The sequence below is a fragment of the Macrobrachium nipponense genome, chromosome 24, assembly GCF_015104395.2.
Source record: "Macrobrachium nipponense isolate FS-2020 chromosome 24, ASM1510439v2, whole genome shotgun sequence".
In the NCBI taxonomy this organism is placed as follows: domain Eukaryota; kingdom Metazoa; phylum Arthropoda; class Malacostraca; order Decapoda; family Palaemonidae; genus Macrobrachium; species Macrobrachium nipponense.
The window spans coordinates 40,856,198-40,877,418 of NC_061091.1; the positions used below are offsets into that span (position 1 = coordinate 40,856,198).

The 21,221-nt window shown below is 36.5% G+C and overlaps 1 protein-coding gene across 1 annotated transcript in view; it reads left to right on the forward strand.

Moving 5' to 3' along the window:
- The window catches only part of LOC135202952 (uncharacterized), a 33,476-nt gene extending 14,834 nt beyond the window's left edge, over window positions 1–18,642 (forward strand). Inside the window, exon 2 of the mRNA XM_064232451.1 lies at window positions 18,479–18,642. Within this exon, the coding sequence (XP_064088521.1) occupies window positions 18,479–18,642 (164 nt within the window). The remainder of the gene's footprint in view (window positions 1–18,478) is intronic.
- The last annotated feature ends 2,579 nt before the right edge of the window (window positions 18,643–21,221 follow it).

The following is a 21,221-nucleotide window of genomic DNA, read 5'->3' on the forward strand; positions in this document are numbered from 1 at the left end:
TAACTGAATCACGAAAGTTAGGAACGTGATAAATCCATAAATTTAGTGCCATGATGTTGAAACAGCACATAGCAGCCGCCAAGCAAGAAGAGAAGGAAAAATTCAAGGAACTGGAAAGAACAAGGATCTCTTTCAATCATTCCATCCCGGCTGATTGGAAGGACTCGCAGCGACGGGAAATTTATGAAAAACTACGTAGGACAACAGATGCCCTGAAAAGAAAACTTGACAGATACCTAAAAATATCTTATTGATAGCAGTGATTGGACTAATTGTGCACGTCAAGATTGTGTTGTTAACTTATCTAGTATACAAATAAGTGAAAATGTTGTGAGTGCGCTTGGATATGGTTTATCTTTCTTTGTAACAATTAGACCTTTCGCTTTAATGATAGCGTCATCCCTAAGTAATTTGAAAAATATTGTGATCTTCCTCAAAATCATGTTGACATGATTAAAGGTATTGTTTACGGAGCTGCCAACGTTAAGCATGAAACCGTTGGGCTCCCTTCTTCGTCTTAGTGTAAGGCATGTCCTGAATAGTAATGGTAGTACCATTTGTATTTTTGGGTATCACCTTACCTCTTCTTACCAAATGTCCAGGTACGTAACCTTGGACACCCCAAACTTGTCACTTCTTCAGATTGATGACCAGGTTAGTGCTCCTGAGAGCCTTTATTGCCTGGTCAAAATGTGGAGTTGTTCTTCCCAGTTTTGAGCATAGATGACAATGTCATCCAGATATAGCACGCAGTTGGGAATCACAGCTAGTACAAAGTTCATCAGCTTCTCAAAGCAGCTAAAAGTATTCTTGGGGCAAAAGGGCATCACCAGGCATTGATAGAGCCCATCCTGGTTGATGAGGGCTGTCAGAGGGTGCAACTTCTCAGCCAGTGGGACTTGCCAGTAGTTCTTTTCCAGATCAATCTTACTTAGGAAAAGGGATTGGCCTATACTTTCTAGGCAATCCTCAATGAGAGGGAGGGGGTAGAACCCAGGCTCTGTTGCTGATTTCAAATATTGAGAAGAATAATTCTTTCCTTGCTAGATGAGATTAAATCTCAGGTCCAAGCAGTAATATCAGTTTCACTGGGGTATTTCATTTTTCTTTTGCTGATATTCTTCACTTTGATCGGAAGTTTAATATGTTTTCTTTTTTATGTAGGGACTTGTATAGATATTTTGGGATGATTAAGGTTTGTGTCTGACTAAGGGTTTGTTATGAAGTTGGGTAATACAACCTTTTCCTAGTATGCATAATGATTCCGTGGTATTATTAGAGGGAATATTGACTCTGTGTATAATATGTGATAAAGATCAGGCTTCAGCAATTTTTCATAATGAGTGATGTACATTAGTTCACAAAAAACACATTTATTTCATTAGAGGATTCGTTTTGAAGGAGATTCTAGTAGGTGATCATATAGTCCACTAGACCCATAACTATGTAACGATGCACATTGCTTGTATGTTGACATAATTACTAAAATGTGTAACTAGTTGTTAGTCGACCATAATGGTTTACAAGCATGGTAAAGGGCATGGGACTAGCAACCTAAATCGTACTTACTGTCTGAGAACAACAAAACTACACCTCAGACCAAGGGGATAATTTAAAAATTTTAATATATACGCTTACTGAGATTCATGAAAAGATTTGGATTATTGTTTTTGATTATAATTTTATTCAGGTTTGCATTTATTTTCACAAAAAAATTATAAATAATTTCCAATCTACATCGATTTTTCTGGTCTGCTTTGCATGCTGATGACCACCGAAGCATACCAGGTGAGGTTTCTATATAACCTTACCAGCCATGTATGTGGGTGTAGAACAAAAATTACCATTCAGATAAAACGTAAAGCAATCTTGCACCACTTCCCTAGACTTTATTGTATAAGGTTATGAACCCTCATTTAATGTTTTTGATAGTTTTGTGAGTAACCCAGTTGTCAAAACAATTAATTGTGAACCATTTCCATTGTTCTCTGCTCTTTCTTGGTCTTTGTGTGCAGCTATTGATATTTTTTTAATGGTTTGAGGAATAAAGCATTGCTTATAATTAGTTTACTTATTTTATTTTGTCACTGAAGAAATACAGTTTTCGGTAGCATTGCTCATCACCTGAATCTTATTGCATCGGTCTAATTAAATTGTTTTGAATTGGAGTAATGCCCAAGACTCTCTGCGGATCAAATTGCAATTCATATATTCAAACTTTGACACGCGCTGTTTGTCTTATGCTCTTAATTTTGTTCAAGAAGCTGGTTTGAACTGTGTGACTCCCCTTTTTAGAGCTGTCTTTTTCCATTATTTAGTATAAACATAATTGAAAGTGCTAGTTGCATTACCCTAAAAAAGCATGAAGAATTCATTAAGAAAAAAATAATTGCTTATTGCTCTGGTGATTCAGTTGCATATCTTGAAGCCATTTATTAGAGAGAGAGAGAGAGAGAGAGAGAGAGAGAGAGAGAGAGAGAGAGAGAGAGACTTGAAGGACCGCTGAGGACTATGAACCTTCATGAAAACTTTCTTGTGCTTTCATGCGGGCAATTGTTTGCCACTGAGGTGTCAATTCTTTAATTTTCTAAAAAGAAATTATTTGCTCCCATTGTCTGTCTATCCGCACTTTTTTCTGTCAGCCCTCAGATCTTAAAAGCTACTCACGCTGCATTTGGTTTGTTAATCATCCACTCTCTAATCATCAAACGATCCATATTGCAGGCCCTTATCCTCAGCAGTTTTTATTATATTTAAGGTTAAAGTTGGCCATATCGTGCTTCTAGCAACGCAACAGCCATGGCCACGGCAGTCGGCTGAGTTTCATATAGCATTATACAGAGAATAACCGAAAGATAGATAGATCTGTTTTCGGTGGCGTTGATTATGTGCTATACAGCGCATTTTTTTCTTGTTCATTTTGGAAACTATTAATTTCTGGCGGCAGATAAAACCTTATATCTTTAAATTGCATCCCTTGTATGATTTATTTTTAAATATAATTAATTCACATTTAAAAAGAGTTTATGTGTGAAGCGAAGTCTTACTGTAAACAGGCTCATTTCTAGCAGTCCAGGACAGCCCGGCCCTAATACTATTCAAATGCTAATATCTTCAAAAATATTGAAGATAAAAGGAAAATCCTTACGGGAAATAAAACCTTCTTTTTTTACATTTTATCCCATAGATATATAGATTTATTTTCAAAATATCATAAATTCATTTTTTAAATTATGTTTTAATTATTCCATTTCTGGTGGCCAGGCGCAGCTGCCATAACATTATTCACATTCTAATATCTCCAAAAGCATTGAAGATAAAAAAAACGATTGTTTCGGCAGTTAAAACTTTATATATTTAAATTTCATCCCAGATAAGAGTTATTTATAAAATATCATAAATTCACATTTGAATGTTTTGATTATTGGATTTCATGGTGCCCTGCACAATCCGGCCCTGACGCTATTCAAATGCTAATACCTCTAAAAGTATTGTTGATAAAAGAAAAGAATTTTCGGCTGATAAAACTTTACTGCTTTATATTTCATCCCATATAAGATTTATTATTAAAATTTCATGTATTCATATTTAAATGATGTTTTAATTATATTTCTAGCGGTCACGCATGATCCCGTCCTAACGCTATTGTATTTAATACTAATATCTTCAAAATTATTGAAGGTGAAAGAAGAATTCTTTCAACAGATAAAACCTTATAACTTTAAATTTTATCCCATATAAGATTTATTTTTAAAATATCATAAATTTACATTTAAATTATGTTAACCTTTGATGGTTTAACGTTAAGCTTCGCGAGTTATCTCCTTTAGGGCGCCTTATTAGTCATAAGATCTTAAATATGCTTTCATTGCCATGCCATGATCCATGTCCGCATAGCAACACAGTTCCTGCCAGACCAAAGCATAATTATGAGCGAAGCAAAGTCTTACTGGAAATGGGCTCAATTTTGGCGACCCGGCACAGCCCGACCCTAATCCTATTCAAATACTAATATATCCAAAAATATTGAAGTTAAAAAAAATTATTTCCGCAGATAAAACCTTATATCTTTAAATTTCCTCCCAAATAAGATTTATTTTTAATATATCATATCTTACCTGAGAGACATAAAGAGGAAACGTTTTTGTTCACCTTAAGTGGGTCATGTTTCAATAGGAAAAGAACCACCTTAAAACTTTGAATAAACCCTTCGAGGTAAATGGGAGTAATGAAAGAAAACTGGATATAAAAGGATGATTTGGAGACTGACCGAGGAGATGATATCTATGAAAAAAGAGAATCTTGCAAGGCACAGCGAAATAACAAAAGAGTAAAGATATCGTAATTCATACCCAACAACATTGCATGCTTGTTCTTTTAATACTCCATAATGTTTATCTTAATCTTTCTAAGGCTTATCCAGCTTTCCATTGTATATATTTCATTTGATGTCACCAGAGCTCATCAATCTTTAATCTAGTGAGTTGCGAGAAATAGCTCAGGCTGTCCTCTCTTTATAACATCTTCGTTCCCTTTTCAGTTTTTTCAACTCTTAACAACTGTGTTGCGTGAACCATTTTTCGGTAACGCATAATATTGGCTCTTAATATGATACTTTTTGATTTATAAGCAACGTCTCCATTTCCTCTTCACTTACAGAATTGTTTTTTCATCTAGCTCCTTATATGTTTTTGTATCTTAAGAGGCAGAACATATTTTTTTTCAATGTACAAAAAAAACATTAGACATTTGATAAAAATTTCTCTCATCTGTGGGTCTTGTCACCTAAGTTACAAGTCATCCCATTTATTTTCTTTTTCTATGAGGTAGAATTCTTAGCAATGAATCTTAGTATTGGTTCCACATATATTGGAATATTAGAAAGTTTTTAAGTGCTTGGCATTAGGTTAACTGATACGAGATCCTTGATATAACTAAAATTTACACTTTCTTTTGCAAGGGCTTCACTGCTGCACGTTGAACATAAGAATAAACTTAGTTTCAATTAATTTTAAAGTAATTTTTCTTTTCTTGGTGGAAATATATCCGCGACTAAGGAAAAGGTTGCCTTTTCCCTTCACGGATATACAGCACAAGTAATATTTTTTCTTGGAGCCCTTTTTTAATTAAATCTTCTCTATGTCAAAATTTGTAAATATCTTGGAGAAACATTATCAAATATTTAGCATATCATCCTATCCAATAGCTCTCCAATACAAAAACTAAAGACATTACTTGTGTCTGTTTTCTTTTATTGGTAACTGTTGTCCTAGTTCTCAATCAGTAAATGATCTTATTTCTACTAAAAGAACCTAAAGAACTACCACTTTCATCTTGAAATTTATTCTGACATCAATAAAGTATTAGACCGTAAGAATAGCCTTAGTAGTCGAATACTTCCATGTTATTTGAGCACAAGTAGAAGAACCGTTTGCGAGCAAAAAAGAGAAAGAGAGAGAGAGAGAGAGAGAGAGAGAGAGAGAGAGAGACGAGAGAGAGAGAGAGAGAGAGAGAGAGAGAGAGAGAGAGAGAGAGAGAGAGAGAGGGTGGGGGGGGAGCTTAATCATTAAAACGCAATAAACCGGAAATGGAATTAAGGGAATCCTCTTAACTAAATAGAATTCTGGATTTTTCTGTCCTCCATGTTCTTTCTCATCAACATTAGATTGGAGGCCATTTATCATTTTCATAATTTTTAAACTAAGAGTATTGGGTGGCATTAGAATCTGGTGAAAGATCTAGGGCAAGGAGGGCTTGGAAAAGTAGCATTTATCCCTAGTAATAAGGCTTTTTTTACGTAATTGCTGCCTGTGCCTGTCATTCCAAGCCATATATTTTGTAACTACAGCCCTTTATGTGTATTTCATTGTTCAGTCAATCAGTAACTATCCCACTGGCAAAAACAAAACAAAATCTGGGTAACTATAGAATTGGTATTTGCTCATTCTTGATCATATCCCAGATAAATCTAACGTTTTCTTTACCATCTGATAAGAACTGCCTCATACTTATCAACATTGAAACTTCTCACGGGAAATATTCATGATGTAAAAAGTGACAAGCACAGTCAAAATCCGAATGCAGTTGGAAATGGGTTCAGTAAGGTTTCTGCACGGCTGCGACCATGGTCTATGACGCCACCCTCTCCAAGAGAAAAATTGAACTCGTAAGTACTCGTTTCACTTTCACGAGACAGATCGATAAAAACGTTCAAAGTAAAATGGTCAAACACGATATTTCAAGAATGGCAGGGGTTCCAACCAAATTCACTTTGCAAAGTTCATGAAAAATCTGCTTCAAGATCAAAATCCAGCTGTGCTGAAAAAGTTATTCTTCTCTTCTTTCTTTTATGAGAAAATGTCATCTTTTCTTTCCATTTGATCAATAAAAGAATTTAATTATATTAAGACTTGTCTTTTCCTTACTTTCACTAAACTCCCTCTTCGTTTTTTACTTGACCTTTCTCTTGCTTTCTCATTACCTCTCATTTCCCTTCTGTTATAACTAACGATATCGCTAATTGTAAACATTAACCGACCCCTTATCCATACTTGTTCATAAAAAATGCATACTCTGATCGGTAAGGTATGGAACCAGTGAAAAAAGAAAAATCTCTCTCTCCAACTTATATAGGTAATCTACCAGTTCCCGTTCTTCGGCCTCTAATTCACAGGATTTCTCCATAACCCAGCAAAAGGAAAATATAAATTTGCATCATAAACGAGCGATAGCTTTATTGAAAGAAGCGGTATATCCTAAGCTTCTTTAAACACCTTATTGTATCATAAGAATTATCAGACGCTTATCTGATCATAATCACTGGTATAAGAGTGATACACATTGCCCAGTGGTTCTTAACCTGGGGGGCACAACCCACTAGGGGAGTGTGGGTGATTTCCAGGGGGGCCGCGAGCCTCAGGTGAAAAGATGCATTTTTCCAGTTATGTGCTAATTTCTTGCCGAGAGCGTAGGGCAGTACTGTAAAGGTAATTTTATGAAATAATGCAAAAGTATTGTCATTACAAAGTATATAGTCAAGAACAGGATTGATGAATTGTCTCAAGATATCAGTGATCAAACTCTCGACCAAGTAAGGGCGTTCCCCTTTTTTACTATCCAGTGTTGTCAGTTACTGAAGTATGCTCGTTCTGTCAGGTAACGATATAAAAACGGAAATTCTGTTCTGTAACTCCATGGAAGGTTGCACAACAGCAGAAGCTGTTTATCACTCATCTAATTTTTTTTTATGAAAATAAATTTTCTTGGGACTCAGTGGTAGGAGTATGTACTGATGGAGCTCCAGCCATACTTGGTCTGCGGTCTGGCTTTGTCACAAAGGTGAAAGAAAAAATTCCTCAGTAATAAGTGTACACTGCATACTTCATCGTGAAGCCTTAGCATCCAGAACTTTGCCTGTTGAAATAAGGGATGTCCTGAACGTGGCTATCGGGTAGTCAACTTCATCAAAGCTGGAGCCTTGCACAGTCGTCTCTTCAAACTGCTGTGTAAGGATATGGAGTCAGAAGATGAAGCCTTGCTTTTTCACACGAACGTACAATGGCTATCATAAGGAAACATGTTTGGACGTCTTTCTCAGCTATGAGAAGAAGTAGCAATATTTCCAGAAAATTCCAGTCTGATGGCTTTCAGATAACTCTAGCTTACCTGGTGGACGTTTTTGAAGCATTGAATGATATGAACCTTAAACTATCAGGGAAAACATCAACATCATCATGCATTATGAGACCATTCAAGCATTCATGGCCAAACTCGACCTTTGGAAATGTCGAATTCAGCAGGGAAATACATCCTATTTTAGGAACTTGGATTCTGCTGCTGCTCACAGTAACTTTGGCTCTGACTTTAAAAAAAATCACTCTTGTTAGTGACTTAAAATCTGAATTCATCAGATACTTCCCAGTTACAGACGAGAAGTGTGAAGTCTGGAAATTCATCAGGAAACCATTTCAATATGAGGTAGCTGAGGTAGCTGATGTTGCTGATGAACTCCAGGAGATCCTTGAGTTGAAGTTCAACTCCACAGCTCACAGCTAAAGAAGACTTCAAAGATATGGATTTGGAGACGTTTGGATCAAGTAACATCCTGCTTACCCTCTGATCTTACGTCTGGCTCTTCGGATTCTAACAATGTTTGGATTCACTCATCTATGTGAAACTCCATTTTCCACGCTCGTTGCTATCAAAAGCAAGTATAGAAACTGCCTAAACGTTGAAGGGGATTTATGTTTTGCACCCTCAATCACTTGACCACGTATTCAAGATCTGGTAGCCAAGAAGCAGTATCAAATATTTATTAACCTTGTATTCAAGATCTGGTAGCTCCAAATATCTCACTAGCCATGTATTCCAAGATCTTGTAACATTTAAAGTGTGGTGTCAGATATCTCACTAATGCCATTCATGCTTAGTAAGTGGACCAAAAAGTTTTTTTTTTTATTTTCTTTTCAAATCTGAGAAAAAAATTTGTCTACAGATAAAAGGGGGCGTGGAGGGAAACGTACTAACCACATCATAGCCTAAGTCATACACTAAGACACCCAGATTCTTATACTCATTTTCACTCGACATTGAAGATGTAGCAATACATTGCATTGTGTATATTAATGAGTAAACAAATGACATAAACTTGCCATTGTTATGAATGGTAAATTCGTTATCTGACATGAATTAGTTGAGACTGGCTTTTAGCACAGTCTCCCTTCGTAATCCTCATTCAAAGAACACAAGAAAATTACCCTTATTCTGTATATGCATATCTCCTAAAGGAACTTTCCCTAAACGAACTTTAAACTGAGAACACTCAAGTGTGCAGGTTAATGGACCACAGGTATGCTGTCTTAACTGTGACTGAGTTCCATGAGTCATTTCTGCACAACCTCACCTTCCGGTCGATTTAGCGAGAAAACCTCTCAGGAAGACTGACCAACAACCAAACGCATTTGGCTAACTACTGTAGCAACAAAACAGCTGACAGCTGGTAATTAAAAGCTATTACATGTATACTTACAAACTAATGCACAAAATAACTAAATAACAGTTTTCCTAACTAAATACAAATACAACAAAACAATATCTTCCGTTCATACAATACGCATATCTATTCACATAAAAGAGGATAATATATGCAGAAATACATTACAACTTGCAGTAAAGTACAACCTCTTTTGTCGGAGTTTCCACATACTCACCAGTAAGAAAAACTGTTTTTATAAATGCCTTCCGGGCTTCTGCAGCTATCTGAGCAGTCTTTCTGCTCGAGGAGGTGCTTGGCTAGATATCCTGTTTTGCAGGTTAATTCCTTCAATCTCCTGCTAAAGTTCTCGGGGTTATAACTGTCATGGTAATTGCTCTATACCAAAAACAATCATATATTAAAGGAAAGGAAAATGTATCTTCTTTGAGTAGGACTGCAGCAAGGAGGGATTTCCACATGTGTTAGAAGTGTCTGCTCTCATGATTGTTCGAGGATACTCAACATTTTGTCTAGATCCTTCTAAAAAGTTCCTGTCAAGAGACGATAACGTTTGCTGGTTAAGCTCCGCCCTTTTCAGCCCTGCCCCGAGATCGACGTATGTATATAATTATGACTGAGGAAGTAGAGAGAATCAGACCATCAGTGATAAAAGAAGAAGGAAGAGACAGAGGATAAGAGAAGAAGAGGACGCAAGAAACAGAGTGGGAACTGAAACAAGTGAAGTCCGTAGACGGAGAAAGAGAGAGAGATCTCGACATTGCGTAACCCTTTCAGAGAAGAAAAGTCCTAAAAATGGGTTTCAAGGAATAACCCGCCTCTCAAGTTTCAAGACTAAGGCATTTCTTCCTGCAGCACAAAGTCAAGAAGCTGTCTGAAGTTTTTACTGTCCCCTTTTTGTGAAGCCCTCGCTTCGAGCACTGATTTCGACAGCTGCAAAACTGGCCAGCATCTATTTCATTACTGCACTGTTTTCCCCTTTTTACATATTGTCAGATTCAATTTTGTTATGTAAATAGGAGAAACCATTCTGCATTTGTATTTGTAAATAAGTTTGTAATTACATTTCTGTTCTGTTTGATTTTTTTCTTTATTCGTATCTCAAGTTTCAATTGTTGGTGTTGAATCCTTTTTGTTTATCGCAATAAAGAACCTGAGCGGATCTCGGTCCGTGACATTTGGCGACCTTACTAGGATATTCAGCACCGTAACAGATTGAAATAGAGAGAATATAGAAAGAAGCAGAATGAGTGAGATGATGAAAGAGTTTATTGAGTCTAGTAAGCTTCTAGGTCTAGAGGGGAATTATCTCAATGAGTGTGTTGAAAGGAAAGAAAGAGAAAAGTATGAGAGAGATGAAAGAACAGCTGAGAGAGAAGTAATGAAAATGCAGCAAGAGAGAGAAGTAATGAAAATGCAGCAAGAGAGAGAAATGTTGGTAACGTAGGAGGAAGAAAGAGAGAAAGAACGTGAGCATGAGTTGGAAATTGCTCGTTTAAGGCAAAGTACTCTTGACAGTCAGGCAGGCGAAAACAAAAATGAAGCTGGTGGTTTAGGTATGAGTGCAGTGTTGAAATTAGTACCAAAGTTTGTTGAGGAAGATGTAACGAAATATTTCATGTGTTTTGAGAAGTTAATGGAAAGAGTAGGCTCTCCTAAAGAAATGTGGACTATATTTACAGCCACCTTTGTGTGGGAGGGCGCTTACTGTGTATAGTTGCATGTCTAAGGAGGAATGTGAAGATTATGATATTGTGAAAGAAACGGTTCCTATTGCATACAGGTTAGTACCGGGGCATACAGTAAGAAATTTAGAAGTTTGAGAAAGGACGAGAATATTACGTATTAGAATACGGCAAAAAGTTAGAAAGGCTGTTTTTTGATTGGTTAACTTCTGGTAAAGTTGATGATTTTGATGGTCTCAAGAACTTAATATTGTTAGAAAACTTCAGAGATAACGTATATCCTGAGATAAATCTTTATATAGAAGATAGGCGAGAGGTATCTTTTAAGATCAACTAGCCCTTAAATGCCGACTGGACGTATTATACATCAACTAAAATTTTCTGCTGGGTGCTTAATTGATGTACGATACGTCGACTACAAAATGTTTTTTTTTTTTTTTTTTTTTTAAATCAAGGACAAATAGTTATAGGCCTAGTGTGCAAAAATTTTAAATCAAGAGCCTTGAAGGATGCTGGGAGTTCACGGATCAAGCTGTTGTTTTGTTTACAAGCGTTACTCAGGCTCGCATGCTCGACTTTCTTTCTTCTTTCACTAAAAAGCATCAACGACAGATCTCAGCAATTCTTTCGTCAATTTGTCGGAATTTTTGCACCGTTTTATATTAGCCGTTACATAGACTTTTATATATGACAATGTGCGCAGTTTCATGTAAAATACAACAGAAAACAACCGAAGTTTATAGCTTTTTTCAGTTTTGAAATATTTACGTATAAATAATGATAAGTGCCAAAATTTCAACCTTTGGTCAACTTTGACTCGACCGAAATCGTCGAAAAACGCAATTGTAAGCCAAAACTCTTACATTCTAGGAATATTCAATTATTTACGTTAATTGTGCAACAAATTGGAAGTCTCTGGCACAATATTTCGATTCATGGTGAATTTTTGAAAAAAAAAAAAAAAAAAAAAAACTTTTCCTTACGTCCGCGCGGTAACAGCCGAAAATCTCAAAAATTCTTTCGTCACTTTCTCATAATGTTTGCACCGTTTTATATTGGCCGTTACACAAAGCGTTATATATGAAAATGTGCACGATTTCATGTAGAATACATCTAAAAACAACCCATGGTTGTAGTTTTTATCAGTTTTGAAATTTTTTCATATAAATCACGATAAGTGCCAAAATTTCAACCTTTGGTCAACTTTGACTCGACTGAAATGGTCGAAAAACGCAATTGTAAACTAAAACTCTTACATTCTAGTAATATTCAATATTTTACCTTCATTTTGGAGCAAATTGGAAAAATCTAACCAATATTTCGATTTATGGTGAATTTTTGAAAAACACTTTTTCCATACGTCCGCGCACGGTAACTCGGCCGAAAATCTCAGAAATTCTTTTGTGAGTTTGTCGTAATGTTTGCACCATTTTCTATTAGCCGTTACATAAAAATGTGCGCAATTTCATGTAGAATACAACAAAACATAACTCATGGTTGTGGCTTTCATCAGGTTTGAAATATTTTCATATAAATCACGATAAGTGCCAAAATTTCAACCTTCGGTCAACTTTAACTATACCAGAATGGTCGAAAAACGCAATTGTAAGCTAAAACTCTTACACTCCAGTAATATTCAATTATCTTCCTTCATTTTGCAACAAATTGGAAAACTCTAGCACAATATTTTGATTCATGGTGAATTTTTGAAAAACACTTTTACTTACGTCCACGCGCGGTAACTCTGCCGAAAATCTCAGAAATTCTTTCATCAGTTTGTCCTAATGATTGCCCCGTTTTATATTAGCCATTCCACAAAGTTTTACATATGAAAACGTGCGAAATTTCATGCAGAGTGAAACAAAAATAACTCAGGGTTGTAGCGTTTATCAGTTTTGAAATATTGTCATATAAATCACGATAAATTGAAAAAATTCTACCCCTGGTCAATTTTAACTTGACCGAAATAGTCAAAACATGCAATTGTAAGCTAAAACACTTTCAGTCTAGTAATAAACAATCAATTCCCTTCGTTTGCAACTAACGGGAAGTCTCTAGCACAATATTTCGATTTATGGTGAATTTTTGAAAAATACTTTTTTTTTACGTCCACGCGTTATGAATTCATGCATCATTTTTGTGATAATATTTTCTCGATGTAGTGGAATCAAGTAATAATTACTGTGATGAATTAAGCACTAACCTTTTGAATAAGGATGAGCTAGTCAAGTTTCAGAGAGAGGATGAGACACTAACCCGAATTATTTAATGTGATCTAGATGATGATCTCGATAATGTGTGTAAGGAAACGTTTTGTTTAAAGACGAAGTTTTGTGTCGGTATTCGTCCTAAGTCAGGTAGTAAAGAGGAATTCACCAAACAATTAGTGGTTCCTATTAAGAAGTTTCGTCAACTAGTTTTGGAGGTAGTGCATAATGAGCAAGGACATTTTGGAGTAAATAAAACTTTCAGGTATTAGTAGGGCGTACTTTTGGCCTAAAAAGATAATTGACGTGAAGAGGTATGATTTAAGCTGTCATGAATGCCAAATTGCCGGAAAACCGAATCAAGTAATTCCCAGAGCTCCGTTGTGTAATATTCCTTCAGTAGGCGAACCTTTTGACAATGTAGTTATCGATATGGTTGGACCATAGCCTAGAAGTAAGGGAGGGAATATATATCTGTTAACAATTATTCATAGACTAACTCGCTATCCATAGGCGATACCCGTAAGAAGCTGCAACGCAAGGACCGTAGTTAAATGCTTGTTAGATTATTTTTCTAACTTTGGTCTGCCTCGTACTATACAGAGTGATAATGGCAGTAATTTTGTATCCAAATATGTCAATGATATAATGAAAGAGTTAGGTATTAAACTCGTAACTTCTACACCTTATCACCGTGAATCGCAAGGCACTGTGGAGCGGTTTCATCAAACGTTAAAGAGTTGTTTACGAAAACTGTGTAATAACTTTGAACATGACTGGTAGGAAAAGTTACCCTTTGTTTTGTTAGCTTTACGGTTGGCTCTATTGTATTTAGTCCTTTCGAGCTGGTTTTCGGTCACACCGCTTAAAGGCCTTTGGAAATCTTAAAATATAATTTAATGTTTAGAGAAGGTAAAGAGAACTACATAACTAATCTAGAGTATTATAAAAAAACAATTTAAGAGATGCTTGACAACTGGCAAAGGCGAATGGGAGTTTAAGTCAAGGGAAAACAAAGAGAAAACATGATCTTAGAGCGAAAGAGAAAGTTTCTGTGGGAGATAAAGTTTTAGTATTTGTCCAGAAAGAAGGTCCCTCTTTATCTTATAAGTTCGAAGGTCCTTTTTCAATTTTAGAAAAGAAGGGAGATCTAAATTATTTAATCGATATGGGTAAGCGTGAAGTAAAGTGGCTGCATGTAAACTTGCTCAAGAAATCTAACGAACGCCCCGTGCCTTTAGTAACAGTCACAGAAAGAAATTAGTTTTGAGGAAAACTCCGAGGTGCTTAAGAATTTAGACATTTTTAAGCAGTTTAGAAAAGGAAAAATTGAGGGAAATACATAGTTTTAGTGAATTATCCTGAAACTATTAGTAACAAACTAGGCCTAACCAATATTTCAGAACATGATATTGAGTTGCAGGACGCAAAACCCATTAGGCAAAGCTATATGAGTCCAGAAAAGGCAGAATCTGTGAGGAAGGAAATCAGTTACATGCTACATAATGATTTGATAGTTCCTAGCAAGAGAGAATGGAGTAGTTCCCCAGTAGTTCTGGTGATAAAGGAAGATGGATCAGATAGATTGTGCATTGATTTCCGGAAAATAATCAGTGTAACTAAACAAAGTAATTTCCTTAACCCAGGATTGATGATTACTTGTATAGGATCGTAAATTCCAAATTTATTTCAAACCTTGATGTAGTTAAAGGTTATTAGCAAGTATTTTCAAGTGAACGAGCCCGGAAAATATCCGCTTTTATAACGCCATTTAGTAGTTTCGAGCCCAAAGTTATGGCTTTTGGCTTGAAGAACGGAGCCAGTACCATCCAAAAGGTTAAAGAATAAGGGTTTAAATGGCATCAACAACTGTGTCGTGTACTTAGATGATCTTGTGATAATCTCAGAAACTTGGGAGGATCATGTAAGGATTACAGCAAGAGTCTTGGAAGCCCTTACAAAAGTGAATCTTGTTCTTAATCTAAGGAAATGCAAATTTGGGAAAGCCTCAATGACTTATCTAGGGCATAAATTAGGTCTTGGTAAAATCTGTCCAAGAGATCGGAACATAGAAGCTATCATAAATTTCCCAATCCCGACAACTAAAAAGCAGGCCATGAGATTTCTCGGAATGATTTCGTATTTCCGTAGATTTGTACCAAATTTCTCAGAAATAAGTGCTCTCATAACTAATCTATTTAGGAAAGGACGCAGTTTTGAATTTGATGGCTCGTGTGTAGAAGCTTTCAACAAGTTAAAAGCTATAATGATTCACAAGCCAGTTATATTATTACCTGATATTGATAAAGAATTTAATTTAGCGATCAATGCCAGTGATATTGGCATAGGAAGGGTTTTGTTACAAGACGTGAATGGAATGAAACATCCAGTTGCCTATTATTGAAAGAAACTGAATAAATCGCAGCAGCATTATCTAACTATTGAAAAGGAATTGTTTAGTTTACTTACAGCCTTGCACGTAGTAGTTCTGTTTTAACTTTGTGTACTGATCATAATCCATTAGTTTATTTGAAAAGGTTTAAGAATAAGAATAAACGTCTAATGCGTTGGAGTTTAGAATTACAAGACTATAACCTTAAGATAATACATATAAGGGGAAAGGATAATGTTATAGCTGATAGCCTCTAGAGATTTTTCGGAATGAGTAGCCTGATGACTGTTTTCTGTGTTTGTACGGTTGAGTGTATGAATTGAGAAGTGTGCTTGTTTAACTGCCTTGAAGCTTTATGCAGAATTGTTCCCCTGTTGCTTGATTCTTGTTTCCCTTTGAAAATAATAAAACCAGTTGATTTCATTTTTTTCTTTTGGGGTAACGTGTCATGGTAATTGCTCTATAGTGAAAAAACATATATTAAAGGAAAGGAAAATGTATCTTCGAGTAGGTCTGCAGCAAGGAGGCACTCTCTCGCGTGTTGGAACGCATATTATGATGTAACATTTCGTCTAGATCCATCTAAAAAGTTCCGGTTGAGAGACGATGACGTTCTCTGGTTAGGCTCCGCCCTTTTCAGCCCCGCCCCGAGATCAACGTATATATATACGACTGAGGAAGTAGAGAGAATCAGATCATCAGTGATAAGAGAAGAAGGAAGAGACGAAGGATAATAGAGGACGAGGACGCATGAGAGAGAGTGGGAATTGAAACAAGTGAAGTCCGTAGATGGAGAGAGAGAGAGATCTCGATGTTAAGTAACCCTTTCAGAGAAGAAAAGTCTTACAAATGGGTTTCAAGGAGTAATCCGCCCCTCAAGTTTCGAGACTAAGACATTTCTTCCTGCAGCACAAAGTCAAGAAGCCATCTGAAGTTTCTTCTATTCCCTTTTTGTGAAGCTCTCGCTTCGAGCACTGATTTCGACAGCTGCAAAATTAGCCAGCTCCTATTTCCCTGTTGCACTGTTTAAATATTGTCAGATTTAATTTTGTTATGTAAATAGAAGAAACAATTCTGCATTTATCTTTATAAATAAGCTTGTAAATAAATTTCTGTTTTGATTGTGCTTTTTTCTATATTTGTAAGTTTCAATTGTTGGTGTTGAATCCTTTTTGTGTATTGCAATAAAGAACCTGCATGGATATCGGTCCGTAACAATAACTTAATAACATAGCTGGCTGTAAGCTCTTCTTAAGTAGCCACTCTTGGTACCTTGTTTCACCCCATATTTAACTTGACTACTTGGCCCAACTTCCACTTGCTCCTTGGCCCCTCATCATGAATGAGGACTACTTCCCCTATCCTGTACATTATTCCTACTCCATGGAATGATCTTAGGGTTGTAAAATAATCCCTCTCCCATATTTTCCATAGGCTGTCACGCAACTTGGACACATAGGAATCTTTTCTCGGTGAACTCCCTCTGTCCATAGGAAGGGTCACCAGAGATCTCTTCTCAATTTACTACTTCCCTTAAGAAGGACTTAAGCTTTTTTCCAAGAGTCAAATGTTTAGGGGTCAAAATTTCCAACTGATTCCAGTTCCTGGCTGTGTAACTTAATGGTCTATCATTACTGTTTCCTTCCAGTTCTTTCTGTCCATAGGTTTTTTTTAACAAGTTGACTGCTTGTAATATATCTCCTAATTTAAAACTAGATATCAGTTCCAAACCCTCACCTTCCAATTAGCCCTTCAAGTAAGAAAACTTTTTTATACTTTCGAAGGCAGTACATTGGTGCACTGATACTTCAGTTCTTAAAATGAATTCCATTCGGATACATCACCATAGAAATGTCTGAGGTCTAATTTAGGTAGCTTTGCATTAGCTTTGACTTTGGTAGGCAATATCAGTGCACTAGGTTCACTTCTTACGGCTAGAAGAGTTGTAATAGAGGAATTTAGTCTATGAATTTCAGTGCCTACCTGTAGGCTTTATTCTGTTCAAATCATAATTTGGTCAGCCTGTCCTCTACAATCAGTTAGATTCAATACTTCACTATCCAATTGCTGGACCTTCTGCAAATACTCGTTCAAGGAGTCTCTCAATGAAGAAATACTATGGATATCACCTGTACCAATAGTGGTTTCAACCTTTTTTGATCAGCTGGTTATCACAGACCTAGATCTAGGCATATTTCTAGTAGTGTCACGAATCTCTAGACTAACCACTGTAACCTTACTATTATAAATACCTTCTCAGTATTGCTACTAGCTCCTAAATCTTATTCTTGATCTTGTTTACAAAATCTGGGTTGTCATCATATAAATCTATATAATTTCCTCTAATGTGCAGGATCCAGTAAATTGCCACACACTGCCCCCAATTTTCCGAAAGTATGATAATATAAGGCCTGCTTCAGTCTTACATCACTCTTGCCAAAACATCCTGTCATAAAATGACTTAGATGTTTTACATGGGAGTGTCCTACCACAGTAACCTTTCGTCCTATTTTGAATACATCTGGATAGGCTGTAGCAATCTTCTCAAAGAAAATTAATAAAGAAGGTTAAAATAATCATTGAGATTCTAGCAAAGGATTGGGCTTCTGTTAGGCTAGCCAATGATTGAGTAAATCTGTCTTACTACTGATCCATTCAGGACAGGCTACTGCGTGACTTATTCCAATATGGCCGTCACCATTAGCCAGTAACTTCTTGTTTTTATCATCAAATATCACAACAACAATTAAAATTTCACAAATGCAAACTACACAACTCACTGCTATAATAATGAATCTAATGATCCTGGCCATAGACCATTTTAGTATGACTCACATTGAAATAAGGACAGTATTCCAAACCACAAGGGACCGTATAGCCTAGGTGACTTGAAAAGCACTAACTACATCGTAGCCTAAGTCCTATACTATGACATTCAGATTCCTATACTACTCATTTTCACTCAAAATTCAAAATATAACATTATATTGCATTGTGTATATTAATGACATAAACTTACTGTTGTTATGAATGGTAAATTCATTATCTGGCCCAAATTAGTTGAGACTTGCTTTTAGCAGTCTTCACTTCAAAATTCTCATTGAAAGAAAACTACAAGAAAATTACCCTTATTTACAAATTTCTAAAGGAACTTTCCCTAAACAAACTTTGAATTGAGAATACTCAAGTGTTGGGGAAACAGAAAACTTCGAAGCTGGTGTTGGATTACACCAGGGGTCAGCTTTAAGCCCATTTTTGTTTGTGCTGGTCATGGGTGTGTTGAGTGAAGAGATCAGGGATGAAGAGCTATGGGAGTTGTATGCCGATGAGCTGGTGATTACTGCTGGAAATGAGGAGGACGTATAGAGAACGGTTGGATATTGGCAGGAGTCTTTAGAGAGGGGAGGTTTAAAGGTGAATGTGGATAAAACAGAGGTTTTGCTGAGTAGTAAGGCAGATAGAGACAGCATACTAATACAAGAGAGAAGAGGCTCAATTATAAAATAGGCAGAAAAGTTTAAATACTTATGATTTACTTTAAACCAAGAGGGAGGATGTGAGGCTGAAGTTGACACTGGGATAAAAGCTGCATGGGGAAAGTGGAGAAAGTTAGCTGGAGTGGTATGTGGTGAGAAGATGCCAATCAGGCTAAAAGTCAAGATATATAACACAGTGATAAGACTAGTATTAATGTATGGACCAGAAACATGGGCTCTAAGAAGAAAAGAAGCTTGAGAGAACAGAGATGCGGATGCTGAGGTAGATTTTGGGAATAATTTGTAGCTTGAGAGACTAAAAAATGTTGAAATAAGAAGGGCAGGCATAGTAAAGATTACAGAGGTGATAAGAATGTGACGACTGAGATGGTATGGGCATGTGTTGAGGATAGATGTTGAGGAGGGAGTGGAGAGGGCTTGGGAGGAACCTGTTTGAGGAAGAAGATCGAGAGGGAGACAGAGAATTAGATGGTGAGATAAAGTGAAGGAAGATATGGAGGGAAGAGGTTTGGCAGAGGATGATGCCTTTGATAGAAGGCAGTGGAGACAGCACAGCAGGCAACCAAACCCTCAATGTAGGGATAGTGGTGGGAAAGAAGACACCTATGCTTACAAACTAGTAAACGAAAAAACTAAGCAATACGTTTCGTAACTAAATACAAATACAATAAAACATAGTATCTTCCTTCAATACTATACTCATTTCCACTTACATAAATGAGGAAAATATATGCAAAGGTACATTACAACTTGCGGTAAAGTACAACCTCTCCTGTCGAAGTTTTGACATTACTAATTATATGCTTGAATCAGGTACAGAAAAATGCGTAACTGATATTAAATGCAAAGTTTACCAAGGTCATTAACTGTATTGAGAGTGAAAGTTAATACGAAATGCGTCTTTGATGTCCATCATATTTAATGGTTTCCATAAAAGACAAAACCTAGAATTCTCTCGGAAATGCGACGTTCAAATCAAATCTTTTAATCTCTGCTTGCTTAATATTTGATTAACACGCCAAATGCTCTGAGGACTGTTATGTATCTGGCCCAAAGCATTTATTAATGGTCATCTACCGATAAGAACTTTATACAACAGATACATGAATTAACATAGTAACAGATATTTAAGAATAAGAGTAATAGATGAATAGAGCATAATCAAGGAAAGCCAAAACCAAAAGGAAAAGTATGTCGCAACCAAAGACTGCTTCCTTTGCCGAGGATCAAATTTGAAGTAAATGTTCAAGCTTTCGGGGTGTTTAATTAAAGGGATAGCTAGGAGAAGGCCTCGTAAAAAGAGAGGAAGCTTAATGAAATGGAAGTCTCACAATCCCAAAATGAAGCCACTCGAAACCAAGACGGAACCGACTCCTCAGGTGCCCTGCAGCAGCTTGAGGTCTCGGTAAAAGACATGAAAGAAAATTATAGTAAATAAATTACTATTCCGTTTTCCCGGAGGTAACAGAGAGTGGAGGTCTAGAGGTGGCGTAAAATGTATTTTGGTTGCTTTTGGCGAAATTCTATCATATACAACATTTTGACTTGGATTAATGGGTATTAATATTGTTAACTTTTCCCATACATTTTGAACTCAACTTATGAAGGGCCTTTTATTCTTTTACACCTGAGAACGTGAAGGTTCGTCATACATTCTTGCAATTGATATAGTAGTGATTATCATTCATCCACCTACATACTATGCTTACCATCGTTCTCGAAATGTGAATGTGTAAGGACAGAACGACGAATATTTCTATTTCTCTACCTCTCTTTATCTCATTCATAAGGCTCATGAGAATTTTGTTTATGAGGTGAATGCGATGAATGATAAAATAAAATACACGCAACGAAAGGTTAAAATTATGGAAGGATAACTTTCGACATGTGCTCGTTATTTCATCATTGTTCTTAACTTCACATATAGTGCCAAATGTCAGGTACATTTCACCTACGATCCAAACGTCTTCGGCATTTAGGCCTCTGCTTTATTGTGCTAGTTTATGTTAATGTTGCAAATAACAAACATCCGATATTGGAGCTTTAAGCAAAAAATTTTCTGCCTCGTAGCGCAATTGGTAATTCACTCTCAATTCTCAATTGAATGGGCAGTGTTTGATCCCTTACCGCGCAAGGAGAGAACGATATGGGAGCGAACCGTCAAAATCCAATTTGTCTCTGTTGACTTAATCGGTGAATTATTATCTGGTTGACATATGAGAGTTGCCGGTTACAGATGGGTTGGAGAGAGAGAGAGAGAGAGAGAGAGAGAGAGAGAGCACATTTGTGTGTAGTATTCCGTCCAAATGCATACCTTCGCGAAACTGAAAACGAGAGAGCTTTTAAGGTAGTCCTTCCTACATCAACGTGACACTATACTTGAATCTCTCTCTCTCTCTCTCTCTCTCTCTCTCTCTCTCTCTCTCTCTCTCTCTCTCTCTCTCTCTT